This window comes from Anomaloglossus baeobatrachus, chromosome 5, assembly GCF_048569485.1.
Source record: "Anomaloglossus baeobatrachus isolate aAnoBae1 chromosome 5, aAnoBae1.hap1, whole genome shotgun sequence".
NCBI classification, from domain to species: domain Eukaryota; kingdom Metazoa; phylum Chordata; class Amphibia; order Anura; family Aromobatidae; genus Anomaloglossus; species Anomaloglossus baeobatrachus.
This window is the reverse complement of record NC_134357.1, coordinates 314,736,424-314,757,787: the sequence shown is the minus strand read 5'-3', so window position 1 is coordinate 314,757,787 and position 21,364 is coordinate 314,736,424. Positions and strand designations below refer to the sequence as shown.

Genomic DNA, 21,364 nt, shown 5'->3' with positions numbered 1-21,364 from the left:
TACTTCAGTATGGCAAAAAATCAATCATATTTGAGCTCTGACAGGAGTTTTCATCCAGCTTTTCCAGGCCATAGTTGGGTAATGTTTCCTTCTTCCCTGATAGATTTAGCAGTTAGCCCTGATGACTTGTGGTCCTCCTCTTGGGACCTTTATTGATCTTTAGACTATGTTCACACAGGTTTTTTAGGACTGCTCCTAAAACTGCTTAATATTTCTTCAAACTGTTTCCTATACTCTTTTCCTATTCATTTCCCTGTTAATCATGTTCAATTTTTTTTCTGTTTTTTGGGTTTTCAAAAACCTCTTGTAGTAAAAAACCCCCAAAAAATTAAAAAAAAGTGTGTGACACTTCTTTAGGGGGCATTCTTCCTGGATTCTGCTGGAAAATTGACCCGTCAAATCGGCTGCATGAAATTATTCAGAAAAAAATGCTTGACAAAATTCTTCAAATAGAACCACTTCAAATAGAGCTTTAGAAAAAAAAATAAACCAAAAATTAAGTCTTTTTTTGAGCACCGTTGTCTGAACTTAGTCTTAGAATAAATACTCTACGTTCTTAGAGCTTTGTTGCAATTCCATGTGCAGGACAAATGCTGAAGGAAAGTCTGCCTTCCATTCTCGGCACTGACTTTGGTCCAGGAGGTCAGAGTTTGAATGACCATAACAATATGATCCTTCTTGCATATGTATACTATAACATTATATGCCATGACTGTTCTTTACTCACCATCCCCACAGCTGCTGCTCCAATTGATAGTGCAATACCCAATCAATGAGTTAAGCGGCTACATCGACAGAGCTGCAGAACTCAATTGTCTGCAGGACTGTTGATGTGACGATAGCACTGCAGACAACAGTAAACACTGGGAGCAGTGGCAAGGACTCATCGTTTAAGTAGAGAACATTTTGATATTTAGCTACTACCAAAACTTAATGGTAAAATCGTTTCCGAAAGGGGGTAACACCTTTATGGCAAACTGAGTGATGACCCTCTGCGGCTTTTAATGGCAAATATAACTTGAAAATGATCCATTAATATATATTTCAGTGGCTTAAAAGCCCCAGTTGTCCCCAGATTTCTTGCTACTTCTGACGAAGAAGCATCAAGACTAGAGTTGAGCAGACTGGCAATAATCCGGGTCCGGTGGATCCGCTGCGGGTTGACACGGAAGTCCGGATCCGATCCGGAATCCGGCCCCATATATGTCAATGGGGAGCGGAATCCAGGGAGAGAGAGAAAAAAAAATCCGGATCGTGCACCCGGAATCCCGCGTCCAGGTTGGACTCGGATCTGCTGCTCAAACCACGCAGATCCGGATTTTGCCGGTCCGGATCCGCTCAACACTAATCAAGACCAATGTCATCATGGGGATATATTGTATGTACATGACTTTTACGTAAATACGTTTCATCTCTGATAAATATAATACATCTTTTTGTGTCCTACCGGTTACCATGCCAACCAAGAGTGGACATATCATTGGTGCAGTCTGTGCAGCCACACATGGGCCCAAGAGGCCAGGGGGTCCAATTCTACCCCCAAAGCTATTGGAGCTATGCATTGTGACTGCACTATTAGACTGTAAAGGGCCCATACATTGGTCTTGCACAGGCGCCCTCTTCTGTCTGTGTCTGCCAGTGATGCCAACCAAGAATCGGCTTAATTAACCAGCTGCTGGCTGTCCATTGGTGCTGAAAGTAACGGTCCCAGCATGAGCGGGTTATATTAAAGCAGCTTGTATTTGCACCATTTGAGAGCGCCTTGTTTCTAATTCTCTGGACATATGGTGTGGAAACCTACAAGTGCACCTCAACTTCTCTTACACTGTGGCTGTGCCTTATCCTGCTATATGTATTTGTACCAAGGGCCAGAGGCCAAAGCTTACTAAAAGGGAACCTGTCATATTGAATCTGCAGGCTGGATGTTATAGAGCAGGAAGAGCTGATCAGATTGATATACATTGTTGTGGGAAAAGATTCCATAAAACTTACATTTTATTCATTGAAATCCCTGGGGTCTGTATACATGTGAGTCCAGTGGGCGGTCCTACTAGTGATTGACAGTCATCCCTGTATGGCTGTATGAAGATAGCTGTCAATCACCCGTAGGACCGCCCACTGGACTCATATACAAACATCGGGGATTTCAGTGAATAAATGACAATTATACTGAATTTCTACCATCAACTCTACACATCATTCTGCTCAGTTTCTCCTTTGTACCATGTTGTTCGCAGATCGGACTGCATATACAACATGACCGGTTCCCTTTAACACTACTGTTGATCATATCTTGAACATCCAACATGTTTTTGTATTTTATGGAGGTGTCAAGATACATAGCCTAACTTCTAGTATAGCAATATTGTGGCATAGAAGAGGTTAAACCAGGATTAAATAAATCGTATCCAATCTCTGAAGAGATCATGTGATTTCATCAAAGCTATTTCTGTCACTGGCAAATTTCAGAGTCACGCCAATCAAGCACTTGGACGACTCCTTAATCAGGCTGCTTTCTCTACCCTTTCGGTTTGATTGCTGCCTCCAGAATAAAGGGTTTTTAATCAGGATTTTCAGCTGTTTAATGACAGTTCTGCTCATTGATGTGGCTGAGCAGTAAACTAACTGACTGCTGTCCTCTAGTGGCAGACACTGGCATTGTTTGCTTTAATCCACTGGGGTCATGCAATGAAAATATCTGATATTTCTGCAATTTTGGAATTAGATTGAGAAAAGGAAGAGACAGAAAATAGTTCATAGTGGTTATTGGATTTCCGTGATGATTAATTGTAGCTACAAGTTTCTTAGAAATGGTACCGTAGCTGGCGTAAGATAAATAAGTATACCCTATAGGGTTGTAAAACTATACATTAAGGCAACAACACACGACTTGTACCCTGAGATATATTATGAGTAATAGTTGTACTGCTCATCGGAGTAGGAGCGCCAGAACGCTGGTGGAGTACAAGGCTCATTTTGGGGAAAAATCTAGCTGAAGTCACACCACATTTAGCAAAATAGGTACCGTATATACTAAAAAAACAACAAAAAACACACCAATAAAGACAGAATATAGGATCATTAAGGTGACAGGTGCGTGTTGTATAGATACATAGTGATAAATAGACTAAAAGGATATTCTATACCTGATAGGATCTCTGATAAATTAGCACTATTTATCCGCGGAGGTTGTCACCTTAGAAATTGCACTGCTCTTCGACGGCTGTCCCTATCTTGCCATAGAGGACCCTGTGACTAGTCTGTCTCACTTTTTATATATATATATATATATATATATGTGTGTATATATATATATGTATTTGATACTTTCATATACTTGTAACATATTTTTAGCATCATGTATCATATGTAAAGACTAGTCACAGGGTCATCTAGGGCAAGATAGGGACTGCCGTTGTATCACAGTTTATAGTGCACTTTAAAAATGTATTAATTTGGTTTACAGAAATTATATACTATCATGCTCTGCCCTGAGATATAAAATGTGATATTTAATGTACTTGTGACATCTTTTTATCATATATAGAGACCAGCCATAGGGTCATCTAAGGCAAGATAGGGACTGGCGTCGAGGAGCAGGAGCACCATGTGCTCAATTTCTAGGGTGCCAACCTCCACTGATAGGTAGGGCTAATTTATCAGGGATAGAATATCTTTTTGTCCCATTTATATCTATATATCTATACAGCAAGCACCAGTCAGCTTAGTGGTCTAAAACTGTGTCTTTTTTTGTATGTTTTTTGATGGTTTTTAAAGTATATTGAATAAAATACTGATTTTATAGGAGGGGTCTTTTTTACATATGTTTGCCTTGTAGCCAAGACTCCCAAGGGATAGCATTTTTTTCTTAAATGTTCGTTTTGTTACCGAATTATATACGTTACATAGCGCCTCCACAGGGAACAAGACGCATTACACTGTTATTACTGCAGTAAAGGCCACTTTAACACAGAGATAAATCTGCGGGAGATCTGTGGTTGCAGTGAATCTGTGGACAATCAGTGGCAGGTTTGTGGCTGTGTACAAATGGAACAATATGGCCATGATTTCACTGCAACCACAGATCTGCCAAAGATTTATCTCTGTGTGTGACGGGGCCTTTAGAGCAGTGTCTGTGAGATCCGATGCACACATATCCTAAAAGGACACACAGTCTACACCTCTACAGTAAAACTGGATCCTTTCTGCTGTCCTGCTCCAGAAATATGCTATTAACAATCAAAATATGTGAATTTAGTCTAAAATGTATCCGAAGACTGAAACACATATAGTGGTAAGCTTTTATCTTCTTGTAATAGACGCTAAATGTAATTAGAACATTTTTTTTTGCAACTATTGAATTTATGTTTCGCTAGTGAATGAGGAAATAAAGCAAAATAAATAAAGCATTGTGTATGAGATGTGCCCAGACCGGAGAATATCCCATAGTAACAAGGTAGAAAATAGAACAGCGGCCTGGTAAATGTACTGTAAAAATGTGCAGAGCACTTTGAGAAAACAGCAAGTAAAGAGGCCTGTGTATTATTCATATTCTCTAGGCTGTTCAGTTTATGGCGGGCTCCAAAGAGGCCATTATCTTGTTACTAAATTTCTTACTGGAGGTGCTGTTTTTCCCCTCCAAACAACAAGCAAATATACTATGTGCGCACCATTTCCAAGTGATTGTGGTTTTTGTCTACCTTTGTATACTTTGATTCGATATATGATTAATCATGGTACTGTTATTTGTCAATTAACAAGAAAAAAAACCCCTTTGTATTCCTATATGTGAAAATAGGGGCATGAAGTCCATAAAACTGAAGATATATTACTAAAATGGCTTTAGTACAATAATAAGCAAAAAAGATCATTTATAGTAGCTGGAAATCTGTTACACTCTGTAATTACAATTCTTCTATCTTCTACGAGCGTAGAACTAATCTAGCCTAATCTAATATCCTTTAATTGGGTGATATCTTTCAGGTCCGATTTTGCCAGGAAACCGGAACACCCCAAGTCCAATAGATCCAGAAACTATACAAGTGGCCGTAGGATATGAACCAGATCCAGCAGATCTTGCCCTGTCTAGTATCCCAGGTCAAGAGATGTTTGACCCCAGGAAACGCAAGTTTTCTGAAGAAGAATTGAAGCCTCAGCCAATGATTAAGAAAGCCCGTAAGATCTTCATACCAGACGATCTGAAGGTAAGTTGGAAACGGTGTACAAGAGGTTCTTGCTGGTCTAAGGCTGCATTCAGAGGACCGGATTGAAGCTCTGTTTCAAAACCAATGTTGGGTTTCAATCCCATTTTTGAGACTAATTAGAATCAGGATAAACCAGGACTCCATTTAAGAAACGTTACCCTTCTTATTTTGAAAAGAATCTGACAATTCTATTCTTGACACTACATATTTAGTTATTGGAAGAAGAAAGAAAATGGTCCAGCATCCCCCGATAAGTCATAGATTGAAACATGAGTTTAATTCATTCCTTTAAAAACAGTACATTAGAACATATGTAGACAACAGACAACGGTGTACGCGTTTCAAGCAAAAGGCTTGCTCTAAATCATGACAAGATCAAGTCCTTTGCCCAATACGCATAGACCATTGTCTATTGTCTACATATGTTTTAATCTACTGTTTTTAAAGGAAGGAATTAAAGAAAACCTGTCACTAGATTTGTCTCTTCTAAACTGCGGCCACCACAGCAAGCCCTTATATACAGTATTCTAGAATTCTGTATATAAAAGCCCAGGCCACTCTGCATAACACAAAAAATAGCTTTTATCATACTCATCTGCAGGTTGGTCAGGTCCGATGGGCATTGGTCTTGGTCCGGCGCCTCCTATTTTCTTGAGATTTCCGTCCTCCTTCCCAGCTCCACGTGGATGACACGTCATCGTATGTCATCCACACAGAGGCCTACATTGCGCTCCTTCACACGAGCACTTCTCTCTCCCCAAAGTATTGTAGTGCACATGTGTGGGTGGTCTTTGACCTTTCCCTGCACCTGCGCATTAAAGTACTTTACTGTGCCCTCAGCAGGGCAGAGAGCAGTGCACATGTGCAGGAGCGCAATGGAGAACCCTGTGTGGATGACATAGGACAGGTCATTCACATGGAGCAGCGAACGAGGACATCGATGGAAAGGGAGAGGAGGTGTTGGACTGAGACCAGCGTCGGCCATTGGAACTGACTGCCTTGCAGATGAGTATATTAAAATATTTTTTTTACGTTATACAGAGTGGCCTGGGCTCATATATACAGCATTCTAGAATGCTGTCTGTATATAAGAGCATACAGCTGATGGCCGCAGCTTATAAGGGACAAATCTGATGACAGGTTCCCTTTAAATTCATGTTCTAATCTACGATCTACCTGCAGATGCTGGACCTTTTTCTTTCTTCTTCCAATTGTTTGCCACCTGGTAGCCAGCCCAGGATCTCCGTCCACATCATTCCACGCACCTGGTGAGCGGTTATTACCTTTTTGACCTGTGTTACTAAATATTTGAATATTTCTTTGTGTTAAAGGGAATATTTTTTTACAACAATATTACAAAAAAATGAAAACACAGACAACCCAAGATCATTGTCTCCCAAATGAATCATATTTTCACATTTTACAAAACATACTTTAGTTGTACAGCATGCCTAATAATGCTAAGTGTAGCTGAGGACTGAACATGTGAGTGCATAAATATGCAGACACTGCAAAATTGGTTCCATGATGAAATTTCAGGAGGGAACGAATAGTTGGCAGGTGGCACGTGTTGTAGGAGAATTCAGTGTTGTGCTTGCTCGTGCCTTTGAATTATTCTCTTCATTATTCCTAGGAGATATTAATAGTCATAGAGACAGTATAAATCTCTATGGAGACACAAAGGAACGTTGTCCATGAGTACTGAATGGCATGCAAAACTTTATTGGTTTCAAAAGCGGCACGGTTTTTTTTTTGGTCATGCCCAGTTTTTAAGGTGATCATAGACTTGACCATGCTTGTATATTCTAAATAGAATGCTTCTAATCAGCATAGTAAGTAAGGATGACTAGTGACCAAGTGTAATAGTTTAGAAGACCCTGTAGATATTCTGACCACTTGAATTGTTGCTAGTGATATACCTTAAAATCACTGATTTGTATAGTAGAAGGTAACTAAAGCTTAGACACCTATAAATGTAGAACTGTCTCTTCAAAGGGAATCTGTCAGCAGGATTTTGACCCCAAACTATTAATATGTGCATGTGGCTCTTTCAAAGACAAGTCCAGCAATACCTTCACATGGCCAATCCATCCCTTCATTACTGAGAAATCATCGTTTTAATTGATATGCAAATGAAGCTGAAGGGCTATTGAAGATCCTAAGCCTATTCCTTGCTTTGTGCAGTGTTCTCCTGCTTGACTTGCAGAGTATATGATGTCTGACGTCAGGAAAAGGAGCCATCAGTCAAGCAGGAGGAGGCAGCGCTGGGATATCAAGCTGGCGTAGCAGAGGCTTCTGCTACTTCTTCAGTCTCATTTGCCTATCATTTTAAATGCTGATTTCTTAGTAATGGAGGAACGGCCTGGCCATGCAAAGGTATTGTTGGACTTGTCTTTGAAAGAGCTACATGCACATATAAATAGTTTGTGAAATCCTGATGAGAAATTCCCTTTAAAGATCACACTGGACATGCAGTTCGATCTGCAGACAGAGTAGTATAGAGAAGGAGAAGCTGAGCAGAATGATATATAGGTTTGTTGGAAAAAATTCAGTATAACTTGTATTTTGTTCATTGAAATCCCTGTTGCTTGTAGCATGAGTCCAGTGGGCGGTCCTACTAGTGATTGACAGCTATCTTTCTCTGCATACAGGGATGACTTTCAATCATTGAATAGGTCCGCCCACTGGACTCATAAGTGTACAGACCCCAGGGATTTCAAAGAATTATTTTCAGGTTTACTGAAACTTTCCCCCCAACAATGTATATCAATCTGATCAAACTCCTTCTACTCAAAACATCCTGCCGCAAACTGTATGCCAGAATGGTTCACAGCTTAACCGCTAATCCTCACACGTGAGCAGGACATGCATGGAAACCTATCTTGATATAGTCTTTAACTTTTTGTTTGCATCTGAAACCGAATCCACTTGAATAACACAAATTCATGTGGTGCAATAGAGGAAAGATAAGCTAATTAAAAATGGTTTTATCGTTTAGCGCCAGTGAGCCAGCGGAGTGTCCCGGCCCGTGTAACAAAGAGCCTCCTTTTTGCTTTAATCACATCAGTTGCTCTGGTCACTTGTTGGAATACTTAATCCTGGCTCGCTGTTGCAATACAGTAGGCTGATTGGTCATTTGATTCTCCGGACGTAATAAGGAGATTAACCCAGTCAATCGCCTGGAGAGCACGTGATCTCGTCTTGCCAATTTTGGATTAAAAGATTTGATTTTGCAATTTGTTGAAATAGGGATGGCCATGGCTCAGGTGACTGCATAATTAATTGAAATAAAGTCACTAGAAATAGTGATCAGGGAAAGTATACCGTGAGATAACTTACTGCACCATTAACCCTGCTTTATGTATAGATGATTAAAATGTAGATAAAGTATCGTTCTCCCTACTCAGTGTAATCTGTCACTTCCTTTTTCCCGTGTCCCAAAGTCTAACATGTTCCATTTTGTCTTTAAACAAATGAGCAGGATGAAAAATACTGGGCAAGGCGCAAAAAGAACAATATGGCTGCCAAGAGATCAAGAGACGCACGCAGGCTCAAGGAAAACCAGATTGCAATCCGGGCCTCATTCCTTGAGAAGGAGAATTCTGCCTTACGGCTGGAGGTTGCTGACCTCAGGAAAGAGCTTGGCAAATGCAAAAACATTTTGGCAAAGTATGAAGCCCGTCACGGGCCTGTGTAAGATCCAGACTGGCTATGGAGACACATGGACACCTTCATTCCTGCCGAGTAGCACTAAACACATACCAACCTACTTCTGTCATCAGCACTTTACTGGAAAAAAAAACTTGCGATGTCTCTTTTTTACCATTATTATTTCTTTTTTTTATTGCTATTTGTTGGTCTTAGCACTTTCCATACTGCAAAGCGCTTTATGAAAGGGTACGGCTTACCTTGACTATGTGAAAACCTGCTGTAGCACATTTTGCTTGTACCCTGGCCATCTGCTCTGGATTCAGACTGTGGTGACACCCTGGGAGCACAAAGAACTTATTCTTAACTTTGAGTCACACGGACTACCCAAGACATTCCCCATCCTAATTTTTTTCTCTGTGAAATAGTTTCCTGTCCATAATTCCCAGAAGACTTTAAGTTGGCAACTAATCTGTATATATGTGTGAATTTACTAAAAAGTATTGTTTTCCTTTCTTTTGGTTATTACTGTTGTTAAATGATACTATTCACCATAACATTTATTTCCATTGCATTACTTTTATTTCCTATTTGCCCTTTTGGTCAAACTAAAAGAAATCATTAAGACATAGGAGCTTCTAATCATTATTACATTTTCCATATGCCTGAAGCAATAATACTAGCCTACTCACATAGAACCTACAGGCTCCAATTACATAGTTGTAAGTCAACTTCTCTTTTTACTAAAAGAACCCCCTACCCTCCCAACAAAGTAAGATAGGTTATTGGAACCACCACTAATCAGCAAGTGTTGAATTTCCCTGCAGCACACCCGCAGGCGAAGAGAAGAATTACAAAGCGCCCACCTAAACCAATAAGGCTATGTTCACATTGCGCTTTTGGATTTTACTTGATATACGCAGTAAAATGTTAGAGAATATATGTTAAATAAAGGCTGTTCATGGATGATTAAGATCATGTTTCCATATGCAAACGTGCTGCATTTTTCTGTTGCATTTTATTTTAGCACAACAGCAATCTGCTATAATTATTGTGTTTTTGTTGCACTTTTATATTTATTTCCCCTTTTTAGATGCAGATTTGAGAGAATATTTTTAATGCATTTTTAGTGCCAAAACATACCAAAAATGCACAGATAAAAGAAGACCTCCCATGCAGATTTTTTTTCCCATTAAGTCTATGTATATGTGCATGTAGTGTAGTGTGAGTATTAATATACTCTCCTACCGCTGCCTATTCTGGGATCCAGACCGTTCCCCTCCATTTCTCAGTGACGTCATCCCTCTGCAGACTCTTCGGGTCACACTGTGGTCTGCATGACCCGGAAGCGACTTTTACAATGTAAGTCTATGGAGCGTCAGCACGAGACCAAATTGTAAAAGAGACTTTTGGCTCATGCATAGAGCTTAGAGTGAGCCGGAAAGTCTGAAGGGCGGTGCCGTCACTGAGAAGAGGAGTAAAATGCGATGGATCCCGAGGAAAATGGCGATAAGTGAGTATAATAATACACTCACACTACACTATATGCACATATACACCTACTTTATAAAAAAAATCTTCACGAGACGGCTTTTTTAACAGGATATCTAATCACACTGTGGGCATTAGTTTTCATGAAATTACATACACTTTGCTTGTACTGTTAAAGGGAGCCTGTCATGTTAAAAAACACTATGAACCTGAAGATATAGGGTTAATCTGTAGTGTAATACTTTTCTAAAACTGTACAACCACTGCCCGATTTCCTACTGGGAGGCAATTAACTTTATTCCACTTGGTAGCCTCTAGATTTCAGTCATAGAGGTGTGGATGTAGCAATTTCAGTCACTGCTCAGTATACAGTGAGTTGCAGCTGTAACCACACACCAGCACTGACTAACAGTTGGCTCAGCATTATATTAGTACAGAGCCAGCTTTCAGTCAGTGCTGTAGCTTGGTTACAGAAGCTGCTCATTATGTACTGAGCAGTGGCTGAAGCTGCGCTGCCCATCACTCTGTGACTGAAAGTCTGAGGCTACCAAGAGAAATAAAGTTCATTTTTCTCCAGGCTTTCAATGCAGCGAACGGGCAGTTTTTGAACACTATGATTCTGCAGAATAAACCCGTATTTGCAAATTAATAGCGGGTTTTTTTACATAACATGTTGCCTTTAAACGCAGCAGATTTTCTACGCAATACAAAAAATGCAGCGGAAAAATGCAGTGTTTACACTACGTGGGAACATATCCTAATTTTGACATCTCTCACCCATGGACTAGTTATGTATCCATTTCATAGAACTATTGTGATCTTTTTCAGATCATATCTGTGAAAGGACAAAGTTATAGTCTAAAGGCCACTTTACACGCTGTGATATCGGTACCAATATCGCTAGCGTGGGTACCCGCCCCATCGGTTGTGCGACACGGGCAAATCGCTGCCCGTGGCGCACAACATCGCCCGGACCCGTCACACGGACTTACCTGCCCTGCAATGTCGCTGTGACCGGCGAACCGCCTCCTTTCTCAGCGACGTCACTAAGTGGACGCCCAATCAAAGCGGAGGGGCGGAGATGAGCGGGACGTAACATCCCGCCCACCTCCTTCCTTCCGCATTGCGGGAGGCGGCAGGTAAGGAGAGGTTCCTCATTCCTGTGGCGTCACACGGAGCGTTGTGTGCTGCCGCAGGAGCGACGAACTACATTGTACACGCTGCAGCAGCGATATTTGAGAATGCACCGATGAGCAATTTTGACCGTTTTTGCGACGATTCAAAATTGCTCATAGGTGTCACATGCAACAGCATCACTAATGCGGCCGGATGTGCGTCACAAATTCTGTGACCCCAACGACATCCCATTAGCGATGTCGTAGCGTGTAAAGCGGCCTTTAAAATGATGGGTGCATCAATTTACCATTTCTCTCAACCATTGGCTATGATGGCATCGGTATAGCAGTTATGTATTGCTATTGAGCTATTAATAAGCTCATGAATTATCCATTAAATCAATTCATAAAAAATTTCCATCTAAAAAAATATACAGTATATGATTTTTATTGGCTACAAAAGATAGATAAGCCCAGTCTGTTTTTGCCTCCATATGACAATGAAGCTCTATGGAAAGGTTTAGAGTTTTCTTCGAGAGCTTTTATGGTGTGTAGGCAACATGGGGGGAAGCATGATGCAAATACTGTATCTGTATATGTAAGGCCTGGATATGGCGGCTCTGACTTGTAGCCAGTTAAAATATGGGGGGGGGGTTAGATAAACAACACCTTTTTAGGTTCCCCCTAGAAATTTACCCATCTGTCTCTTTTTTTTCTTAAAATCAACAATTGAGTTTATAAATCCACTGGAATAAAGTCAACTTTCTCAGTCTAGTTGGACACAGTGGACCCCATTCTTTAGAGTACAGAATTCCTAGATTTCCATGTCAGTGAGATTTCAATAGTACAAAGACTTTTGAACCTATTGTATTTGGGTGTCATTATTATCTTTGGGGGTCAATTTCAAATTTAAACCATCTTGCCAGCATCTACCCGCCATAGACACGTCATTGAGTTTGTATATTCCGCAATATCTCCTTATTAAAGATGTCAGCCCATACAATAGTTTATTTATAAAATCTGTCTACGAAATAGGTTACAACTGTAAGTAACGTTCACTTTCCACCTTTCCGCCTTCCACGTAGCCTTTTTCATATTGCATTTCACTATAATTGTACATTTTTCACTTTTGTAAGAAACTTTGTGATTTTAGCAATTTACGTTCCTTTGTATTTTTTGTGATGTCCTTTTAATTCTGGTAGCTGTGAAATGAATATGACTTGCAGAAGCTTATTTTTTTATGTACAGTATATGGAAAGAAAAGCAAACTTGTGTCCTGTGAGTGGTGAACTTTTTGCTTTATGATGGATTTTAGTGTTATATATAAAAATACTCCCTTACATTATTCTAGTTTTTCAGACATAATAATTTTACAGTTGTGTTTAGATTTCGAAGATTGATCGGGCTTACGTAAAAGGGGTCCATCTGAGTTGCTAGAAAGTTAGGGGTACTTTGCACGCTGCGACATCGGTGACAATGTGTTACCGACGCTGCAGCGATAGTCCCCGCCCCCGTTGCAGGTGCGATATCTTGTGATTGCTGCCGTAGCGAATATTATCGCTACGGCAGCTTCACATGCACTTACCTGCCCTGCGACATCGCTCTGGCCGGCGACCCGCCTCCTTCCTAAGGGGGCGGGTCGTGCGGCGTCACAGCGACGTCACACGGGAGGCGGCCAATAGAAGCGGAGGGGCGGTGATGAGCGGGACGTAAACATCCCGCCCACCTCCGTCCTTCTGCATTGCAGCCGGGACGCAGGTAAAGTGATGTTCCTCGCTCCTGCGGCTTCACACACAGCGATGTGTGCTGCCTGCTGGAACGAGGAACAACATCGTACCGTCGCGGTTGCAAAATTATGTAAATGTCGGACCCTACACCGATCATACGATAACGACGCTTTTGCGCTCGTTAATCGTATGTAAAAGGATTTGCACACTACGATATCGACAGCGACGCCGGATGTGCGTCACTTTCTATTTGACCCCACCGACATCGCACCTGCGATGTCGTAGTGTGCAAAGTACCCCTTACATTTTTTTAGCCCTTTGATAAGAACCATTGTCATGGGATGTGTTCTTTTCTCCATAAAAACAAAAGAAAGAAAACTGTTGTAAGACTGATGTCACCCTCCTCGTCTGTAAGGGACAGCCATGAGGGGCTAACAAGTGCCAAACCCTCTTGTCCTAAGATAGGGTGTGTCATGGTGCCATGAACCTATACCAGTAGAAAAGGCCAGTTATGGGGTCTCTTCTCATTTATGACTATGAAATTTCCAAAAAGTTGTCTTTAGAGACCACACAATAGAGGGAGTTTTCATAATTTCGTTTTGTTGTACTGTATATGTATGTAAGGCCTTAGTTTGCTTTTCTAAAAGAATGAATGTAAAAGAGGCATGTAATATAAAGAAGGTCATGGTGTTGTCTTATACTGTGGTTTATCAAAATAATTTAGTGTTTTTCAACACACCTTTGTAAGATTTATATTATTCAAATGTACAGATTAAAGTTATTATGTTTTGAAGTATTTTGCACAATGACTTCTATATATGTGTTTTAAAAAAAAAAAACTTCTACACGGGAGAAAAATTCTAATAAAAATACAGAAGAGATATAAAGCCTGAATTTATTGCTAGACATTATGTTGTACATGAGCATAATATGGTCTCAAATCTTGTGGGCTTCTTAGGCTATGTTCACACAGGGCGTTTTTTCTGCATTTTTTTTTGTGCAGCAAAACCTTATCTTGTGGCAGGAAGTCTCCTGGTGGTTTTCTGCATTTTTGCTTTAATTTTTGGCCAGGCTTTTGGTGCGGTCTTTATGGCTTTTTTACAGTGTTTTTTTGCACTTCCTCAGGTAGTGATGGCCGGACTAAGTCAAGACCCGCAGAGGTTCAAAAGTACCCAAGTGCTGGGCTGGGATTGATCTGGATCCGGCACTCGGGTAATAAAAAAAAAAGTAAAAATAAATTTAAAAAAAAGCAAACGCGCTATACTAAACAGTCTCCGACACAGCTGTACCTGCTTCTTTGGCCCCTCCTTCTACTTACGGGGCCACTTATTAGACTCATGCATATTCACTGCTTTCCCCGCCCACCGGCATCTGTGATTGGTTTCAGTCAGACGCGCCCCCACCCTGACTGACAGCATGTCTGACTACTTCCATTCACAGATACTATGCGCATCTAATTGTGGTATAAAAATAAATAAATTAAAAAATTGGTATAGGGTCCCCCCATATTATGATACCCAGCACAAATAAAGCCCATGGCTACAGGCTGCAGCCCCCAGCCGTGCACTTATTTTGGCTGTGTATCAAAATAGGAGGAACCGCATGTGGCTTCTTTTTTAAAAAAAATATTTCAATAAATAATTTTAAAACAAGCAGCGTGCGGTCCCCTCCAATTTTGATACCCAACCATGAAAAAGCCAACAGCTGAGAGCTGGTATTCTCAGGCTGGGGAGACCCATGCTTATTGGGCCCCCCAGCCTAAATATAGCAGTCTGCAGCTCTCCCAAAAACTTCAGTGTACATAACTATTCACCCCCTAATGTCAGTACTTTGTAGAGCCTCTTTTTGTGGCAATTGCACTAGCAATTTGCTTTGGATAAGTCTCTATGAGCTTTCCACATCTTGACACTGGGATTTTAGCCCATTTCTCAGGGCAAAACTGCTCCAGCTCCTTCAAGTTAGATGGTCTCCTCTAGTGAACAACAATCTTCAAGTCTGATCACAGATTCTCACTTGGATTAAGGTCTGGGCTTTGACTATTGGTGGTATTATCTGACCAGAGCACCTTCCTTTATACATTTGGGGAGTCTCCCACATGTCTTTTGGCAAAATGAAAACAAGCGTTCCATTTTTTTGTTGTAAGTGAAGGTTTTTTCTCACCACTCTATGGCCAGCTCTATGGATTGTGCTGCATATTGTGGTCATAAGGGCAGATATTCCAGTCTCTGCTTGGGAATTCTGCAGCTCCTTCAGGTTTACCTTGGGTCCATGTGCTGCCTCTCTCATTAATGCCCTCGTTTCCCAGGCTGGGAGTTTTGGTAGGTGGTCCTCTCTTAACAGGTATGTTATGGTATCGTGATCTTTCCATTTGATGCTGCTCCAGGAGATCATCAAAGAGTCATATATTTTTATTGAGCCCAACCCTGACTTGTACTTATCCACAACTTTGTCTCTGACTTGTTTGGAGATCTCCTTGGTCTTAATGGTTTTGTTTTGTTAGTGGTGCCTTTGCCTAATGGTATTCCAGCCTCTGTAGCCTTTTAGAAAAGTGTTTATATACTGACAGATCATCAGATTATTTGACACTTAGATTGCATACAAGTGGACTTCCTTTCACTAAGTATGTAATTTGTGAAGGTAATTGCTTCCACCAGATGGTTTCAAAAATTCAGAAATTGAAAAAATGCAAGTCACTAAACGAGAAATCTAAATTCAATTGGCATGACCACCCTCCACTTTCAAAATAGTACCAATTCTTCTGGGTATCCTTGCACATAGTTTTGAAGAAATTCATCAAGGAAATTGTCCCAACATTTTGGAGAACTAACCACAAATCTGTGGATGTGATTTTCCACAAATCTTTGTTTTTTCATGTAATCCCAGACAGACTCAATGGTGTTGAGATCATCACTTCCTGAAATCCTTGTTCTCCTTTACATGGAAAATAGTTCTCAAAGACATGGGCTGTATGTCTGGGGTTGTCCTCCTGCTGTAGTATAAATTTGGAGACAATAATATGCCTCTCTGATAGTATTGCATGATGGGTAAGTATCTGCCTTCATTTCACAGCATCTAAGACATCATTAATCATGTCCAAATCCCCAACTCCATTTACTGAAATACAGCTCCAAATTTTCAAGCAACCTCCACCATGCTTAACTGTTGTCTGCATACATTCATTATTGTTCAGCCCAAACAACTGCCCTATGTTATAGCCAAATACTTAAAATTTTGACTCCTCAGTCCAATGTCACTGGTAGCTACCAGTTCTGAGCTGATGGCACTGCTGGACATCTTTCAGTTTCGAAGAAAATTAAGCATGATGTGTCTTTCATCTTCTGCACTAAGTTTCTTTTGCCAACCACAGCATCTCTGATCTTCAACGTTGCCCATTTCTTGGCGCTCCTTCAAGAGATTGAACAGCAAATCCTGAAACCCAAGACTGCTTTGAAATTATTGCATGCGAGAGACCTTGCTGATGCAGTATACCTACCTTGTGTGCCCTATGATATGAATCTGTCTTCCAGAACCTCAACTTTGTAGCAGTTTGGCTATCCCTCATGCAGTTTTAAGATTCCCTATAAATATATTTCTGTTTAAAGAGAACCTGTCAGGCCCCTTATGCATTGCAACCTACAAGCAGGGTGATGTGTGGCCTAGAAACCTCTTCCTACCCATCCCTGTTTTGTAATATTGTGTAATATGAATTTATAAAAAAAGTTTTATAACTTACGTGTTCCCTATGTCAATAGGAGAGGGCCTAGTTCCCAGGACATCGCTTCGCCCTGTGGGCATTTGCATGCTTTCCGTGGAATCACGATGGATTTACATGAGTGACATCATTGTCAGCTCCTGGAGATCACACGCATGGTCACTTCTCATTCGCACAGTCTTCTGATCTGGGTGTTTACTTGCCAGCTTTAGGCTATGTGCCCACGCTGTGGAAAATTCGTGGAATTTTCCGCGATTTTTTCGCGGAAATTCCACAGATTTTTTAAAAATCCGCAGTACAGCAAGTCCCCAGCCATTTCTATGGCATTTGGGGAGTGCTGTGCCCATGCTGCGTTTTTTTCCACAGCGGAAATAATGCGAATTTCCCTGTGGAAAAATCTGCAGCATGTGAATTGAATTATTCCTGCGGATTTCTCCGCAGTGTCCTATACTTACCTGCCTTGATAGCAGACACCCGTCACTTTCTTCCGGTACAGACTGGAGCGCAGTGAAGCCAGGAGCAGGAAGCAGGAGGTGGGTGGGGCCTGCATGAGCTCTGGTCATGTGACAGCCGAAGCTAGCTCAGGCCCGTCCACCTTCTCCGGCAATGTGCAGACGCTGACAAACACGGCCAGAGAGGGAAGTGCTGCGTGATGGAGGTAAGTGTGAACTACCGATCACTGCAGCACTTGTTCTGCACTGAGGATGCAGTGCCCAAGCCATGGTACTATATCCTCAATGCAGAATGCCCGCAGCATATCCGCAGGACATTCCGCAGCATAACTGCAGCATGTAAACAGACAAAGTTGTGCTGCGGTTTTCTGCGAGCTCCTGCGGAATGTCCTGCGGATATATCCGCAGGACACTTTCCCCGTGGGCACATAGCCTTAAGGGCGCTTTACACGCTACAATATATCTTACGATGTGTCGGCGGGGTCACGTCGTAAGTGACGCACATCCGGCATCGTAAGTTACATTGTAGCATGTAACAGCTACATGCGATTGCGATTGAACAGTAAAATGTTCATCGCATGCACGTCGTTCAATTCCTAAAAAGTGAATGTCAGGTTGTTCATCGTACCCAGGGTAGCACACATCGCAGTGTGTGACACCCCGGGAACGATGAACAGATCTTACCTACGTCCTGCGCTCCCGCTGGCAATGCGGAAGGAAGGAGGTGGGCGGGATGTTTACGTCCTGCTCATCTCCGCCCCTCCGCTTCCATTGGCCGGCTGCCGCGTGACGTCGATGTGACGCCGAACGTCCCTCCCACTCCAGGAAGTGGATGTTCGCCGCCCACATCTAGGTCGTTTGGACGGGTAAGTACGTGTGACGGGGGGTTATTCGTTTGTGCGACACGTTCAACAAATTGAACGTGCCACACATACGATGGGGGCGGGTACGATCGCATACGATATCGTATGCTGGATCGTATGGTGTAAAGCAGGCTTTAGATGTGCTCTGCGCAAGGTCGAAACCACAGGTGTCTTCTGATCATGTGCAGTGTGCTTGTGAAACCGACAAGCGTACACCCGGATAAGAGGGCTGCGCGAATGGCAAGCAAGCATACGCGGGATCTCCATAAGCTGACGGGGACGTCGCTCATGTAAATCCATGGTTTCAAGCCCACAGGGGCGTGATACCACGGAAAGCATGCAAACGCCCATGGGGTGAAGCGACGTCCTGGGGACTAGACCCTCTGCTCATTTACATAGAAAACATGTAAGTAATAAAACGTTTTTTTATAAATTCATATTACACAATATTACAAAACGGGGATAGGTAGGAAAGGGTTTCTAGGCCACACATCACCCTGCTTGTAGGTTAGAGCGCATAAGGGACTTGACAGGTTCACTTTAAGTTAATCACTGTGTTTTATCCGACATACGAATATGATGATCATTATTTTGTCTCTGGTATAATTAGTTATTTTTGTTATTATAGTTTATATTATATAATCTATTATAGAATTTCTTAATTTGTATAAACCTGATTATAATCATATAACATTCCTGACTTTGTGCCAGAATACCGACAAGTATTGATGCTGATTTGAAGGCAATTTGTGGGCACACCAAATATTAATAGGATTCAGATATCTTTATTGTTCATTCACTTTAGATTTTGTTATATGCTAAAAATTATCATAATTATTCTTATTTATTTTACAAGCACAATTAATTCCAGTATTCTGAACATGTAGAGTGTTTACATTAAAAAAATAGATCTATAAATTACACTGACAAAACTAAAAATGATGAACATATATACACAGGAGGATTATACTCTACAGAACTATTAACTATTAAACTATTGACTTTTTTTTAAACATACCTACTTTACAGCATTGTTTAACAACGTTCTAAAACTTCTGCACAGTACTGTGTGTGTGTGTGCATATATATATATGTATATATATATATATATATATATATATATATATATATATATACACACTATATATGGTGGTCCAAAAATAGGTGGACAGAAAATAATAACAATTTGCTCTAACGGTTTCAGCATTTTGAGATTTCCAATACTCTTTTAAAATCCATTTTCTTTGATCTGCATTTAAATTATTTGCCATTATGGGTTATGTGAATTATCTGAAAAGAAAACAGATTTGGGGGAGATTTATCTGTGAAAACAGAATCTGTGAAACTGACTCAGTTGCCCTTAGCAACCAATCAGATTCCACCTTCCATTTTCCAAAGAGACGATAGCTCAGTGGTTAGCACTGCAGTCTTGCAGCGCTAGGGTCCTGGGTTCAAATCCCACCAAGGACACCATCTGCAAGGAGTTTGTATGTTCTCCCCGTGTTTGCGTGGGTTTCCTCCGGGTACTCCGGTTTCTTTCCTTGAGCCATTAATCTGGTATTTTCATCTACATCTACTGTAGCCCCCAGCCGTGCACATTATCTTGGCTGTGTATCAAAATAAGAAGAACCACATGCAGCTTTTTAAAAAGAATATTTAAATAACTAATTTTAAAAAAACGGTGTGCGGTCCCCCAATTTTGATACCTAGTCATGATAAAGCTGACAGCTGGGAGCTGGTATTCTCAGAGTGGGGATGCCCATGGTTATTGCTCCCCCCAGCCTAAAAATAGCAGCCTGCAGCTGCCCAGGATTGTCGTGTCCATTAGATGCGACAATCCCGGGACTTTATCCGGCTCATCCCAATTGCACTGGTGCGGTGGCAATCGGGGTAATAAGGGGTTAATGACAGCTCACAGCTGCCACTAAGCCCTAGATTAGTAATGGGAGGCATCTATGAGACCCTCATTCAGTACTGCATGAGTCAGTGGCAAATCAGTGATTTCACTCTGCTTTGGGTAATAACCTACAGTACATCTAGGAGCTCACAAAGTCATTGTATATTAGATTATTTTAAGCAGATACCCCTTTTATTTCAAGTTTATAAATGATGTTGAAAATTCACCTTGTTATTTTTGTATAAATACAGATGGTGTTTTTATTTTTTTCTTGAATTGCATGTAGTACTCGATCCATGAGCCATCTTCTTATTAGTCACTGACAAATTCAGAGAGCGTTAAATAATGCACCAATGTCATTTCAATATTAATGCTTCATATCATTGACTTATTTTCCACCATCATTTTCAAAAAACATCTTGTCAAATCAGACAAGGTGATTTTCTGGATTTATTTTCTCATTTTGTCTCTCATAGTTGTGGTCTACCTATGATGTCAATTACAAGCCTGTGTCATCTGTTTAAGTGGGAGAACTTGCACAATTGGTAACTGACCAAATACATTTTTCCATGTGTCAGGGTGCCATGCTACCAGCTGCCACTAGGTGTCACCGGTCCTGGGCTCCCTAGCTAGAAGAGGAAGCTAAGGTCTCAGGTGTAGGGCACAGGACAGGGCTGAGAGGGTTAGGCCGGGGCCACACGGGGGACTACTGCGATCCTCACTTGAAACTCGGCTCACGGTGGCAGCACAGCGGGAGCCGAGTGTCATGCGAGTGTCACTACGACTGAGGTCCGATCTTGCGATCGGACCACAGCTACGGGGGGCGGGCTGGCTCTGAGGAGGGGCTGGCCGGCGCTGTGGAGGGAGGGCCGGCGCTGCGGAGGAGAGGGAGGGATTTATCTCCCTCTTTTCTCTTTTGCCGGCTATTGCCATTCTTGCTCTGCACTCTCAGTACACCAGTACGTACCATTGACTTGAATTCGTGTGACTATTTTCTCAGTCCGATTAGGACTGAGAAAATAATCGCTCATGGGTGCTGGCACATTGGCCCGAGTGGAATACCATGTTTTATCGCATTCCACTCGCTCCGATTTTCCCAGTACAGACTGGGGCCCTTTTCTGTCTGTGTCCGCTAGCGTGTCTACACTCAGCTCATCAGATGCAATCAGGTATGTTCCAATGCTACAGATAGAGAAATCTGTCTTCAGGGAGGATGGTGACAAACTCTAGTGCCACCTACTGGAAGTAGCAATCC

The 21,364-nt window shown here is 41.5% G+C and overlaps 1 protein-coding gene across 2 annotated transcripts in view; it reads left to right on the top strand.

The window, feature by feature from the left end:
- Window positions 1-12,115, top strand: part of HLF (HLF transcription factor, PAR bZIP family member) — a 66,507-nt gene extending 54,392 nt beyond the window's left edge. The window contains exons 3-4 of one of the 2 annotated variants that reach the window (XM_075349723.1): window positions 4,984-5,204; window positions 8,686-12,115. In XM_075349723.1, the coding sequence (XP_075205838.1) occupies window positions 4,984-5,204; window positions 8,686-8,901 (437 nt within the window). In that variant the 3' untranslated portion in view covers window positions 8,902-12,115. Of the gene's footprint in view, window positions 1-4,983; window positions 5,205-8,682 lie in introns of both variants that reach the window. The other variant, XM_075349722.1, reaches the window with a different exon arrangement.
- Window positions 12,116-21,364: the final 9,249 nt, after the last annotated feature.